The sequence below is a fragment of the Pseudophryne corroboree genome, chromosome 3, assembly GCF_028390025.1.
Source record: "Pseudophryne corroboree isolate aPseCor3 chromosome 3, aPseCor3.hap2, whole genome shotgun sequence".
NCBI classification, from domain to species: domain Eukaryota; kingdom Metazoa; phylum Chordata; class Amphibia; order Anura; family Myobatrachidae; genus Pseudophryne; species Pseudophryne corroboree.
The window spans coordinates 499,565,693-499,579,136 of NC_086446.1; the positions used below are offsets into that span (position 1 = coordinate 499,565,693).

Consider the following 13,444-nt stretch of genomic DNA (forward strand, 5'->3'; position numbering starts at 1 on the left):
CAGGCACCCCCCCTGCGCACACCTATGCAAATCACTCAACTGCGTGTGACATAAACAAACATGGCATCAGACTCAGCATCAGGCCGCCTCATTGCCCTGTTTACGAAGTTTCTGTGAATTGCTAAATATGGAAGCGCTACAGCTGTTTCTGATTTACAGTAGTACTGTAGGTTATACAATATTCTGGCACGTGTGCGCATGCCAACAATATTCTGGCACGTGTGCGCATGCCAACAATATTCTGGCACGTGTGCGCATGCCATCCCTCTGGCGTCGCCCGCTTGCTGCCTTCTCAGCCGAAGAACTGGAAAGACGTGCACAGTCCGTCGCTGGTGTAATCAATTTACAACATGTTGACTGACACATGCGTAAACACATTTTAACATCTTTCGTTTTTCTTTTGCAAATCAGTTCCCAGGCAGTACACTAGAGCGCAGTGTGCTGTGCGGCACACCGTGGGCTAGTAACTTGCAAGGATGCGTGAAACGCATGTGGAACGCATCAGTGCGCAGGCGCAGATACCTCTGACGCCGGCGGCAGCGGCTGCAGCGGCTGCAGCAGCATGGAAGCTTTACTGAAGAAGGAGATGAACTGCTCCCAGGTGAAGCTGTCTGGACACTCAGGTGGAGGCTGCATCAGCCAGGGCCAGAGCTATGACACTGACAAGGGCCGCGTCTATGTCAAGATCAACCACAAGTCTGAGGTTTCATTACGTTAATAATAATTATTAATAACATAAGTTAATTTATGTATCAATAGTTTTTATGTCTATATAAATGTCTGATTGTGTCGGTTTTAGTCAATATATAAAGCTCCAAAAGTTGTGGAACTACACGTCCCAGCCTTTCCTGACGGCCTCTGCCTGGCATGATAGTTGTAGTTAAGAAACATCTGTGGGCTAGGATGGCAATGAACTTCTGTTGTGAACTAATAATTCTATAACTATGGGAATATGTAATGACATTGCAATAACCATTTTTAACGCACGTAAACATGTGTTTGTCATTTCTGTGTTTGTGGCGCATTGAAATGTGTAAATTTAATGAAATATTCCTCTCCCCACTAGTCTACTCTAGACTGGGTTCAGTATGTCGTTTTTGTTGTGCTGAGATGATTTATTTAATGCTTAAATAATACGATTACTGTACAATTAGTATATAATAGCATCTATAAATGAGTATGCCTGGAGGACCCGGATGTGGTGTATAGATGACATTGTTAAACTATGTTATTATTTCGCAGTTAATTACTAGATGTTTGATAGGGTGTGCTTCATAGAGTCGACCACACTTAGGTCGACCGTGTCTAGGTCGACCACTATTGGTCGACAGTAAGTCGACACCTAAAATAGGTCAACATAAGCAAGGTCGACATCAGTTTTCTTAATTTGTTTGGTGTCGTTTTTCTTTGTAGAGTGACCAGGAACCCCATTTAGTGCACCATGTCCCCTCGCTTCTGGCAATGTGCCTCGCAGGTTACCGTTCCCAATCGTAGTCCACGTGGATGGTAAAGTATGAAAAGATCAACAACAAAAAATGAGAAAAACTCATATCGACCTTTTGCCATGTCGACCAATAGTAGTCGACCTAAGTTTGATAGTATCTACCTTTTCCATGTCAACCTCTGATCCTGTTAATCTAATGCATGTCAAACATTAGTGGTCGGCCTATTGACTGTAGACCTTTTTAGTGTAGATCTAATAATCCACACCCATGGGAATTATGTGTATAAGCGGTCCTACTGCAGGCATTATGTGTATAAGCGACCCTACTGCATTATGCATTACTGCATTATGTGTATAAGCAGCACTATTGCGGGCATTATGTGTAAGGGGCACTACTACTGTGGGCATTATGTATGTATAAGGGGCACTACTACTGTGTGTATTATTTGTTTAAGCGGCACTACTACTACTACTACTACAAAAAAAGCAATAGACATAACGGCTAAACATTCACAACAGTTAAAATAAGTACAAAAAATATTACAGTGTAGGGGATCACTAACAGGTTGAACAAGTTGTCTTTTTTTCAACCTCAGAAACTGTTACTATGTGTAAACAGCATTATTACTGTGGGCATTATGTGTATAAGAGGCGTTACTGCTGTGGGCATTGTGTGTAAGAACACTGTTACTGTGGGCATTGTTTATAAGGGGCATTACTACTGTGGGCGATGTGCATAAGGAGCACTACTATGTGGTGTAATATGAATCGGGCAATACGTGCAGTGTAATGTGAATAAGATTGTGCTACTGTGCGGCGTAGTTTGAAATATGGGTACTGTTTTGTAGCCATGCCCCTTCCTTGTGAGACCACAGCCCTTTTTTGTGATGCGTGCCTTCGTGGCGCACTGTCCCTTTGTAAAGTATGGGAGGGAAGGAGCAAATTTCCATTTTGCAGAGGGGCTCCGAACACACTAGAACTAGCCCTGCTCCTATATGATGGTGATCTGGAGAATAGATGTGGATTAGGTATTGTTAATCATGACAATAAACAGCCTGTATGTGTTGGACAAAGACCATAAAGGATTGTTCAATATAGCCAACAAATATTTCTCTGTCTCTTCTTAGGCAAGGAAGATGTTTGAGGGAGAGATGGCTAGCCTGGAAGCAATTGACCAAACGGAAACCATCAGGGTTCCCAAACCCATGAAGGTCATAGAGCAGCCAGCATCTGGCGCTGTGCTAGTTATGGAACACCTAGACATGAAAAGCCTCAACAGGTAGATCGGGATGATATTTATTTTTAGTGTCATAATTATGCCTGTAAGTCATTTGTCTCTTTAACCTATTTGATATGCCCAGAATAGTCACAAGGGCGACTATTCTAGACTAGTATTCTGGAAAAATCCCTCCTTCCATTCCACCTTGGTTGAATAGTATTGACCCACGTATGGAAATGGAGGTAATAACTCTTTCAGCGATGGACAGATACTCTTAATCTCCACTTGGATATACTGGCTGACATTTAAGGACTCAGTGGGGTATTCTACTTCTGTTAACATGTCTAGAAAATGTCACTATCCGATAGTGCTGATTCCCCATCCATATGTTCATCCTCTTGCTGCATATGCCAGCAAACGTTGCTGGTTGGTGACCTATCCACGAATCTGGTCATTAAGGTGGCTCCTTAAGCACAATTATGCTATCATTGTAAGGAGAATGAGCGCTTGCCAATTTTCCCCCATTATCCTACCTATTTAGTTTGTTCTGTTTTTATGTTGGTTTTACCTTTAAACTAATTGTCACTTTAAATCGAATAACTATATCACTGGAATCGCATTGGCCTCTGTGAATTGCGGGCTATTACGTTTAACCCCATAGCTCCAGCTAAAGAGCAGCTAGTAGAGTTCCAGTTCTCATCAGTCCCTTGGTCTGTTCTCTTAAGTCCCATGATCACTAATCTAGTAGAGTGACGTTTGAGTTTGCTAAACACTAGATGGTGTAGTGCTCACTATTATTACTGGTGAGGTGAAAATGCTGAGGTTTTACTTGACTCATTTCTTTGTGGTACCTGCAAATCCCACAGGATTGTATAATGGGGACAAGCGGTCTAGCAGTTATGGAGCCTTCACCCACTAAATTAGATGGTAAATTAATCCATACAATGCTAAATAACATAGGAGACCATTGTATTATATTTAAAGAGACATCTGACAAGAATCAACTAAATGTAATTGTATGTTGAAGATTATTATAATGTGTGTTCACATAATGGGGCCGAATCAATTGTTTTGGACGTCTAAAATTCCCGTCTAAACGGGACTGTTTAGACGCCCAAACAATTGTCACAATTCAATTGTGTTTGGACGCCCATTCACATCGGTCATGTCACGCCCAAACAGACCGGGTTTAGCTGCCTAAAATGGCTAAACCTTTCTGAACTCCCTGCTTTGAAACAGAAACTCCAAACAGAACAATTGAATTGCTGACATTGGGCGTCCTCTTGTGGCGGCTGCGCAGAAAAACATTTGAAATTTAAATCCAGGCAGTGTTAAATTGAAAATCACCGCCATGTTCCGTTAAGCACACATCTATCTATTGCTTGAGCTGAACATTGCTACATTTCCTGCAAGCTACTGTGGGGTGCGAGAGAAAAGTAAGAACATTGTTGATCAGTGTACTGCTCCATCTCCACTAATTTGCTGTTTTTACAAATGCAGAAAACTCCAATTTGTGCAAAGCCTTATTTGCATGGCCAAATTGCAAAACTGTTGCAGGCATGCTGGTATGTGTTGATCAGCAACAGCTGGAGGGCCAAAGATTCCCCATCCCTGTTTTATACTTACAGCCTGTTTAGTCCGTGGGCCAGACCAAATGTCGGTAACACCAAGAGGGGCAAAACTTGAGTGCCCTTTTCTTAAAGATATATATATATATACAGTGGGGATCGAAAGTTTGGGCACCCCAGGCAAAAATTCATTTTAATGTGCAAAAAGAAGCCAAGGAAAGATGGAAAAATCTCCAAAAGGCATCAAATTACAGATTAGACAATCTTATAACTTGTCAAAAAAAGTTTGATTTTATTTCCATCATTTACACTTTCAAAAGAACAGAAAACAAAAAATGGCATCTGCAAAATTTTGGGCACCCTGCAGAGTTAATACCTTGTACTACCCCCTTTGGCAAGTATCACAGCTTGTAAACGCTTTTTGTAGCCAGCCAAGAGTCTTTCAATTCTTGTTTGAGGTATCTTCGCCCATTCTTCCTTACAAAAGTCTTCCAGTTCTTTGACATTCCTGGGCTGTTTGTGACGCACTGCTCTTTTAAGGTCTATCCATAGATTTTCAATTATGCTGAGGTCAGAAGATTGTGAAGGCCATGTCATAACCTTCAGTTTACGCCTCTTGATGTAATCCACCGTTGATTTTGAGGAGTGTTTAGGATCATTATACATTTGTAGAAGCCAGCCTCTCTCTAATTCAGCTTTTTCACAGATGGCATCAAGTTAGCATCCAAAATTTGCTGGAATCTTATTGAATCCATTTTTCTTTCTACTTGTGAAATGTTCCCTGTGCCACTGGCTGCAATACAACCCCAAAGCATGATTGATCCACCCCCATGCTTAACAGTTGGACAGAGGTTCTTTTCATTAAATTCTGTGCCCTTCCTTCTCTAAACGTACCTTTGCTCATTCCGGCCAAAAAGTTCTATTTTAACCTCATCGGTCCACAGAACTTTATTCCAAAATGCATCAGGCTTGTCTATATGTTCATTTGCAAACTTCAAACGCTGATTTTTGTGGTGAGGACGTAGAAGAGGTTTTCTTCTGATGACTCTTCCATGAAGACCATATTTGTACAAGTATCTCTTTATAGTGGAATAGTGTACCACAACTCCAGTGTCTTCCAGATCTTCCTGGAGGGATTGTGCAGTCAAACATGGATTTTGACTTGCTTTTCTCACAATCTTGCGAGCTGTTCTGTCTGATATTTTTCTTGGTCTTCCAGATCTTGCTTTAACTTCCACTGTTCCTGATGACTGCCATTTCTTAATTACATTCCGAACAGAGGATATGGGCATCTGATAACGCTTTGCTGTCTTCTTATAGCCTTCTCCTGCTTTGTGATCGTCAACTATTCTCAGTTTCAGTGTTTTACACGACTGCTTAGAGGAACCCATGGTGCTGATTGTTGGAGCAAGGTCAGATGAGTCTGGGCTTTTAAAACCTTTGAGATTGACATGACCTGGTCTTTCCAGACAATGATTGAGAACAATCCATGACACTGCCAGGTCTCAGCTGTCCAAAGGGGGCAGTACAAGGTATTAACCCTGCAGGGTGCCCAAACTTTTGCAGATGCCATTTTTTTTTCTTCTGTTCTCTTGATAGTGTAAATGATGGAAATAAAATCAAACTTTTTTTGACATGTTATAAGAATGTCTAATCTGTAATTTGATGCCTTTTGGAGATTTTTCCATTTTTCCTTGGCTTCTTTGTGCACATTAAAAGGAATTTTTGCCTGGGGTGCCCAAACTTTCGATCCCCACTGTGTGTATATATATATATATATATATATATATATATATATTATAATATATGATCCGGCACTCTCCTCTCCCACTGGGTCCTGGCTCCGGTGCCCTCCTCAGGGAATGGGTACTCTTCTATAACCTCCTCAAACAGGCGGCACTCAGAGGCTGTATAAATGGTGAAAACTTCCAGTGCTTTATTTTATTTGAAATAAAGCACTGGAAGTTTTCACCATTTATACAGCCTCTGAGTGCCGCCTGTTTGAGGAGGTTATATATATATATATATATATATATATATAGAGATAGAGATAGAGATAGAGATAGAGAGATATAGATATATATATATAGAGATAGAGATAGAGATATATATATAGATAGAGAGATAGAGATATAGAGATAGAGATATATATATAGATAGAGAGATAGAGATAGAGATATAGAGATAGAGATATATATATAGATAGAGAGATAGAGATAGAGATATAGAGATAGAGATAGAGATATAGAGATATATATATAGAGATAGAGATAGAGATATATATATAGATAGAGAGATAGAGATATAGAGATATATATATATAGATAGAGAGATAGAGATAGAGATAGAGATAGAGAGATAGAGATAGAGATAGAGAGATATATATATATAGAGATAGAGATATATATATAGATAGAGAGATAGAGATAGAGATATAGAGATATATATATAGAGATAGAGATATATATATATAGAGAGATAGAGATAGAGATATAGAGATAGAGATATATATAGAGATAGAGAGATAGAGATAGAGATATAGAGATAGAGATATATATATAGATAGAGAGATAGAGATAGAGATAGAGAGATATAGAGATAGAGATATATATATAGATATAGAGATAGAGATATATATATATAGATAGAGAGATAGAGATAGAGATATAGAGATAGAGATATATATATATAGATAGAGAGATAGAGATAGAGATATAGAGATAGAGATATATATATAGATAGAGAGATAGAGATAGAGATAGAGAGATAGAGATATATATATAGATAGAGAGATAGAGATATAGAGATAGAGATATATATATATAGATAGAGAGATATATATATAGATAGAGAGATAGAGATATAGAGATAGAGATATATATATATAGATAGAGAGATAGAGATAGAGATATATAGATAGAGAGATAGAGATAGATAGAGAGATAGAGATATAGAGATAGAGATATATATATAGATAGAGAGATAGAGATATAGATATATATATAGATAGAGAGATAGAGATAGAGATATAGAGATAGAGATATATATATATAGATAGAGAGATAGAGATAGAGATATAGAGATAGAGATATATATATAGATAGAGAGATAGAGATATAGAGATAGAGATATATATATAGATAGAGAGATAGAGATATAGAGATAGAGATATATATATAGATAGAGAGATAGAGATAGAGATATAGAGATATATATATAGATAGAGAGATAGAGATATATATATAGAGAGATAGAGATATAGAGATAGAGATATATATATAGATAGAGAGATAGAGATAGAGATATAGAGATATATAGATATATATATAGATATATAATATGTATGATAACCGCCTTATAGCCACAGCTTTGTGATAAAAAAAAATTAGTGTATTTCATACTGCATGCACATTTTTAGCAACCATTGGAAAACGCTTTGAAGATGCTGGCTTGCGTGATTTGTGCATTGAGTCTGGTGTTATTGCAGAAGTTTCTGTGATGAGCATAATGGAAGGTCGTAAGTACAACCGTGCGGTGCGTCTTCACAAGCTGGTGTATGAAGCTATTATGAGGCTTGCATGGAAGGGATTTCTCGCGTGGTTGGAAGACACTCATAAAAATGACAAAGCCTATTTGGATGAAATGCTTAATGGTGTCAATATCTTATGCCAAAACATCTGCAATGCCACATTATCGGAGGTGCTTTGCAATGAAGCCTGTATCCATATTATGACACTCTTTGAGAGTTATCTGGAATATCTAAGATGCAAGAATGGAAGTTTATCTGCATTTTGGATGTCTTATTTGAATATGGTCGAGCTTGTTTTGGCCTTGATACGAGCATCACGAGAAGGAGATTGGAAATTGCATTTGGCATCCATCCGTAAAATCATTCCATGGTGCTTTGCATACGATAGAACAAATTATGCTCGCTATCTCCCCTACTACTATGCCCAGATGACCAACCTGTCAACTGAACACTCGGATGTGTATGACCATTTTATGCAAGGTGGCTTCTCGACACAACTTGGTCCACACAATCCATTTGGGCGTATACCTGTTGATCAAGCCATAGAAGAGACGCAAACAAAGACACTCAAACTCCAGGTGGCACAAAAGGATTTAGTCTAAATCCAGGTGCAGTGAGTAAGTACAACATAACATCCGAGTACAGGAGCATGTATCTCAGGCAGTAGAGAGACATGTTAGGCCGGAATAGCACCCGACTATCACATCCTGATCTCCAACAACCTAGAATTAATAAAGACGAAGAAGATGTCAAATCACTGGTTGACCTCATGGAGAACAGTTGGATCAATCCGATGCACCATGAGAGTTCTGAATTAGTAAGTCTATCGACTGGTGTCATCGCGCCAGCAGAAGTTGTGGATGATATTCTAAAGGCTCACCAAGTCGGAGAAGATGCATACAAGAACTTCAAGAAAAACCGCCTTAAAGAAAGCTCCCCTAGTACATCTTTTCATGATAAGATCACTAAACAAAGCTTAAAAACATTCTCTAATCTCAAACCAAAGAAGATAATTGGAACTGGTGGGGTAAAGCAAATTATTCTTAAGGCAGACCGAAACCTATTTGGTCTAGAGATGTGCACCGGACATTTTTTCGGGTTTTGTGTTTTGGTTTTGGATTCGGTTCCACAGCCGTGTTTTGGATTCGGAAGTGTTTGGGCAAAACCTCCCTGAAAATTTTTTATCGGATTCGGGTGTGTTTTGGATTCGGGTGTTTTTTTTTCAAAAACAGCTTAAATCATAGAATTTGGAGGTAATGTTGATCCCATAGTATTATTAACCTCAATAACCATAATTTCCACTCATTTTCAGTCTATTCTGAACACCTCGTACCTCACAATATTATTTTTAGTCCTAAAATTTGCACCGAGGTCACTGGATGACTAAGCTAAGCGACCTAAGTGGGCGGCACAAACACCTGGCCCATCTAGGAGTGGCACTGCAGTGTCAGACAGGATGGCACTTAAAAATATTGGCCCCAAACAGCACATGATGCAAAGAAAAAAAGAGGTGCACCAAGGTCGCTGGATGGCTAAGCTAAGCGACCCAAGTGGCCGGCACAAACACCTGGCCCATCTAGGAGTGGCACTGCAGTGTCAGACAGGATGGCACTTAAAAAAGTTAGCCCCAAACATCACATGATGCAGAGATAAATAAAAAAAAAAGAGGTGCAAGATGGAATTGTCCTTGGGCCCTCCCACCCACCCTTATGTTGTATAAACAGGACATGCACACTTTAACAAACCCATCATTTCAGTGACAGGGTCTGCCACACGAATGTGGCTGAAATGACTGGTTGGTTTGGGCCCCCACCAAAAAAGAAGCAATCAATCTCTCCTTGCACAAACTTGCTCTACAGAGGCAAGATGTCCACCTCCTCCTCATCGTCCGATTCCTCACCCCTTTCACTGTGTACATCCCCCTCCTCACAGATTATTAATTCGTCCCCACTGGAATCCACCATCTCAGGTCCCTGTGTACTTTCTGGAGGCAATTGCTGTTGAGTGTCTCCACGGAGGAATTGATTATAATTCATTTTGATGAACATCATCTTCTCCACATTTTCTGGAAGTAACCTCGTATGCCGATTGCTGACAAGGTGACCGGCTGCACTAAACACTCTTTCGGAGTACACACTGAAGGGGGGCAACTTAGGTAAAATAAAGCCATTTTGTGCAAGGGCCTCCAAATTGCCTCTTTTTCCTGCCAGTATACGTACGGACTGTCTGACGTGCCTACTTGGATGCGGTCACTCATATAATCCTCCACCATTCTTTCAATGGTGACAGAATCATATGCAGTGACAGCAGACGACATGTCAGTAATCGTCGGCAGGTCCTTCAGTCCGGACCAGATGTCAGCACTCGCTCCAGACTGCCCTGCATCACCGCCAGTGGGTGTGCTCGGAATTCTTAGCCTTTTCCTCACAGCCCCAGTTGCGGGAGATTGTGAAGGAGGAGCTGTTGACGGGTCACGTTCCGCTTGACTTGACAAGTGTCTCACCAGCAGGTCTTTGCACCTCTGCAGACGTGTGTCTGCCGGAAAGAGAGATACAACGTAGGCTTTAAACCTAGGATCGAGCACGGTGGCCAAAATGTAGTGCTCTGATTTCAACAGATTGACCACCCGTGAATCCTGGTTAAGCGAATTAAGGGCCCCATCCACAAGTCCCACATGCCTAGCGGAATCGCTCCATTTTAGCTCCTCCTTCAATCTCAACAGCTTCTTCTGCAAAAGCCTGATGAGCGGAATGACCTGACTCAGGCTGGCAGTGTCTGAACTGACTTCACATGTGGCAAGTTCAAAGGGTTGCAGAACCTTGCACAATGTTGAAATCATTCTCCACTGCGCTTGAGTCAGGTGCATTCCCCCTCCTTTGCCTATATCGTAGGCAGATGTATAGGCTTGAATGGCCTTTTGCTGCTCCTCCATCCTCTGAAGCATATAGAGGGTTGAATTCCACCTCGTTACCATCTCTTGCTTCAGATGATGGCGGGGCAGGTTCAGGAGTGTTTGCTGGTGCTCCAGTCTTCGGCACGCGGTGGCTGAATGCCCAAAGTGGCCCGCAATTCTTCGGGTCACCGACAGCATCTCTTGCAAGCCCCTGTCGTTTTTAAAAAAATTCTGCACCACCAAATTCAATGTATGTGCAAAACATGGTACGTGCTGGAATTTGCCCATATGTAATGCACGCACAATATTGGTGGCGTTGTCCGATGTCACAAATCCCCAGGAGAGTCCAATTGGGGTAAGCCATTCTGCGATGATGTTCCTCAGTTTCCGTAAGAGGTTGTCAGCTGTGTGCCTCTTATGGAAATCGGTGATACAAAGCGTAGCCTGCCTAGGAACGAGTTGGCGTTTGCGAGATGCTGCTACTGGTGCCGCCGCCGCTGTTCTTGCTGCGGGAGGCAATACATCTACCCAGTGGGCTGTCACAGTCATATAGTCCTGAGTCTGCCCTGCTCCACTTGTCCACATGTCCGTGGTTAAGTGGACATTGGGTACAACTGCATTTTTTAGGACACTGGTGACTCTTTTTCTGACTTCTGTGTACATTCTCGGTATCGACTGCCTAGAGAAAAGAAACCTAGATGGTATTTGGTACCGGGACACAGTACCTCAATCAATTCTCTAATTCCCTGTGAATTAACGGTGGATACCGGACACACGTTTAACACCACCGCAGCTGCCAAGGCCTGAGTTATCCGCTTTGCAGCAGGATGACTGCTGTGATATTTCATCTTCCTCGCAAAGGACTGTTGGACAGTCAATTGCTTACTGGAAGTAGTACAAGTGGTCTTCCGACCTCCCCTCTGGGATGACAGTCGACTCCCAGCAGCAACAACAGCAGCGCCAGCAGCAGTAGGCGTTACACTCAAGGATCCATCGGAGGAATCCCAGTTAGGAGAGGACTCGTCAGACTTGCCAGTGACATGGCCTGCAGGACTATTGGCGTTCCTGTGTAAGGAGGAAACTGACACTGAGGGAGTTGGTGGTGTGGTTTGCAGGAGCTTGGGTACAAGAGGAAGGGATTTAGTTGTCAGTGGACTGCTTCCGCTGTCACCCAAAGTTTTTGAACTTGTCAATGACTTCTGATGAATGTGCTCCAGGTGACGTATAAGGGAGGATGTTCCTAGGTGGTTAAAGTCCTTACCCCTACTTATTACAGCTTGACAAAGGCAACACACGGCTTGACACCTGTTGTCCGCATTTCTGTTGAAATAATTCCACACCGAAGAGGTGATTTTTTTTTTTTGTAATTTGACCAGGCATGTCAATGGTCATATTCATCCCACGGACAACAGGTGTCTCCCTGGGTGCCTGACTTAAACAAACCACCTCACCATCGGAATCCTCCTTGTCAATTTCCTCCTCAGCGCCAGCAACACCCATATCCTCATCCTGGTGTACTTCAACAGTGACATCTTCAATTTGACTATCAGGAACTGGACTGCGGGTGCTCCTTCCAGCACTTGCAGGGGGCGTGCAAATGGTGGAAGGCGCCACCTCTTCCCGTCCAGTGTTTGGAAGGTCAGGCATCACAACCGACACAATTGGACTCTCCTTGCGGATTTGTGATTTAGAAGAACGTACAGTTCTTTGGTGTGCTTTTGCCAGCTTAAGTCTTTTCATTTTTCTAGCGGGAGGATGAGTGCTTCCATCCTCATGTGAAGCTGAACCACTAGGCATGAACATAGGACAGGGCCTCAGCTGTTCCTTGCCACTCCATGTCGTAAATGGCATATTGGCAAGTTTACGCTTCTCATCAGACGCTTTTAATTTTGATTTTTGGGTCATTTTACTGAACTTTTGTTTTTTGGATTTTATATGCTCTCTACTATGACATTGGGCATCGGCCTTGGCAGACGACGTTGATGGCATTTCATCGTCTCTGCCATGACTAGTGGCAGCAGCTTCAGCACGAGGTGGAAGTGGACCTTGATCTTTCTCTATTTTACCCTCCACATTTTTGTTCTCCATTTTTTAATGTGTGGAATTATATGCCAGTAATATATCAATAGCCTACTGTACTGTACTATATATGTATACTGTTGGTCACCAAAATGCTGCACTGTAATACTAGAAGCTATAGAAAAGTATATATATTATTGTATATATATCAGTACAGAGCAGTGTAACTGTGACACATGTGTGTCCTGACAAGCAGTATAGAAGCTATAGAAAATTATTTAAAATGATTGTATATAATTCAGTACAGAGCGGTGTAACTGTGACACATGTGTGTCCTGACAAGCAGTATAGAAGCTATAGAAAATTATTTAAAATTATTGTATATAATTCAGTACAGAGCGGTGTAACTGTGACCGTGTGTCCTGAAAAGCAGTATAGAAGCTATAGAAAAGTATATATATTATTGTATATATCAGTACAGAGCGGTGTAACTGTGACACATGTGTCCTGACAAGCAGTATAGAAGCTATAGAAAAGTATATATATTATTGTATATATCAGTACAGAGCGGTGTATCTGTGACCATGTGTCCTGACAAGCAGTATAGAAGCTATAGAAAAGTATATATATTGCTGTATATATCAGTACAGTGCAGTGTAACTGTGACCATGTGTCCTGACAAGCAGTATAGAGACTATAGACAAGTATATATATTATTGTATATATCAGTACAGAGCGGTGTAACTGTGACCATGTGTCCTGACAAGCAGTA

General features: G+C 41.2%; 1 protein-coding gene across 2 annotated transcripts in view; it reads left to right on the plus strand.

Annotated features, from left to right (window-relative positions):
* The first annotated feature begins 326 nt into the window (after positions 1–326).
* Positions 327–13,444, plus strand: part of LOC135056156 (ketosamine-3-kinase-like) — a 64,571-nt gene continuing 51,453 nt past the window's right edge. Inside the window, exons 1-3 of one of the 2 annotated variants that reach the window (XM_063960996.1) lie at positions 614–703; positions 1,414–1,506; positions 2,572–2,723. In XM_063960996.1, coding sequence (XP_063817066.1) covers positions 1,504–1,506; positions 2,572–2,723 — 155 coding nt within the window. In that variant the 5' untranslated portion in view covers positions 614–703; positions 1,414–1,503. Of the gene's footprint in view, positions 704–1,413; positions 1,507–2,571; positions 2,724–13,444 lie in introns of both variants that reach the window. The other variant, XM_063960995.1, reaches the window with a different exon arrangement.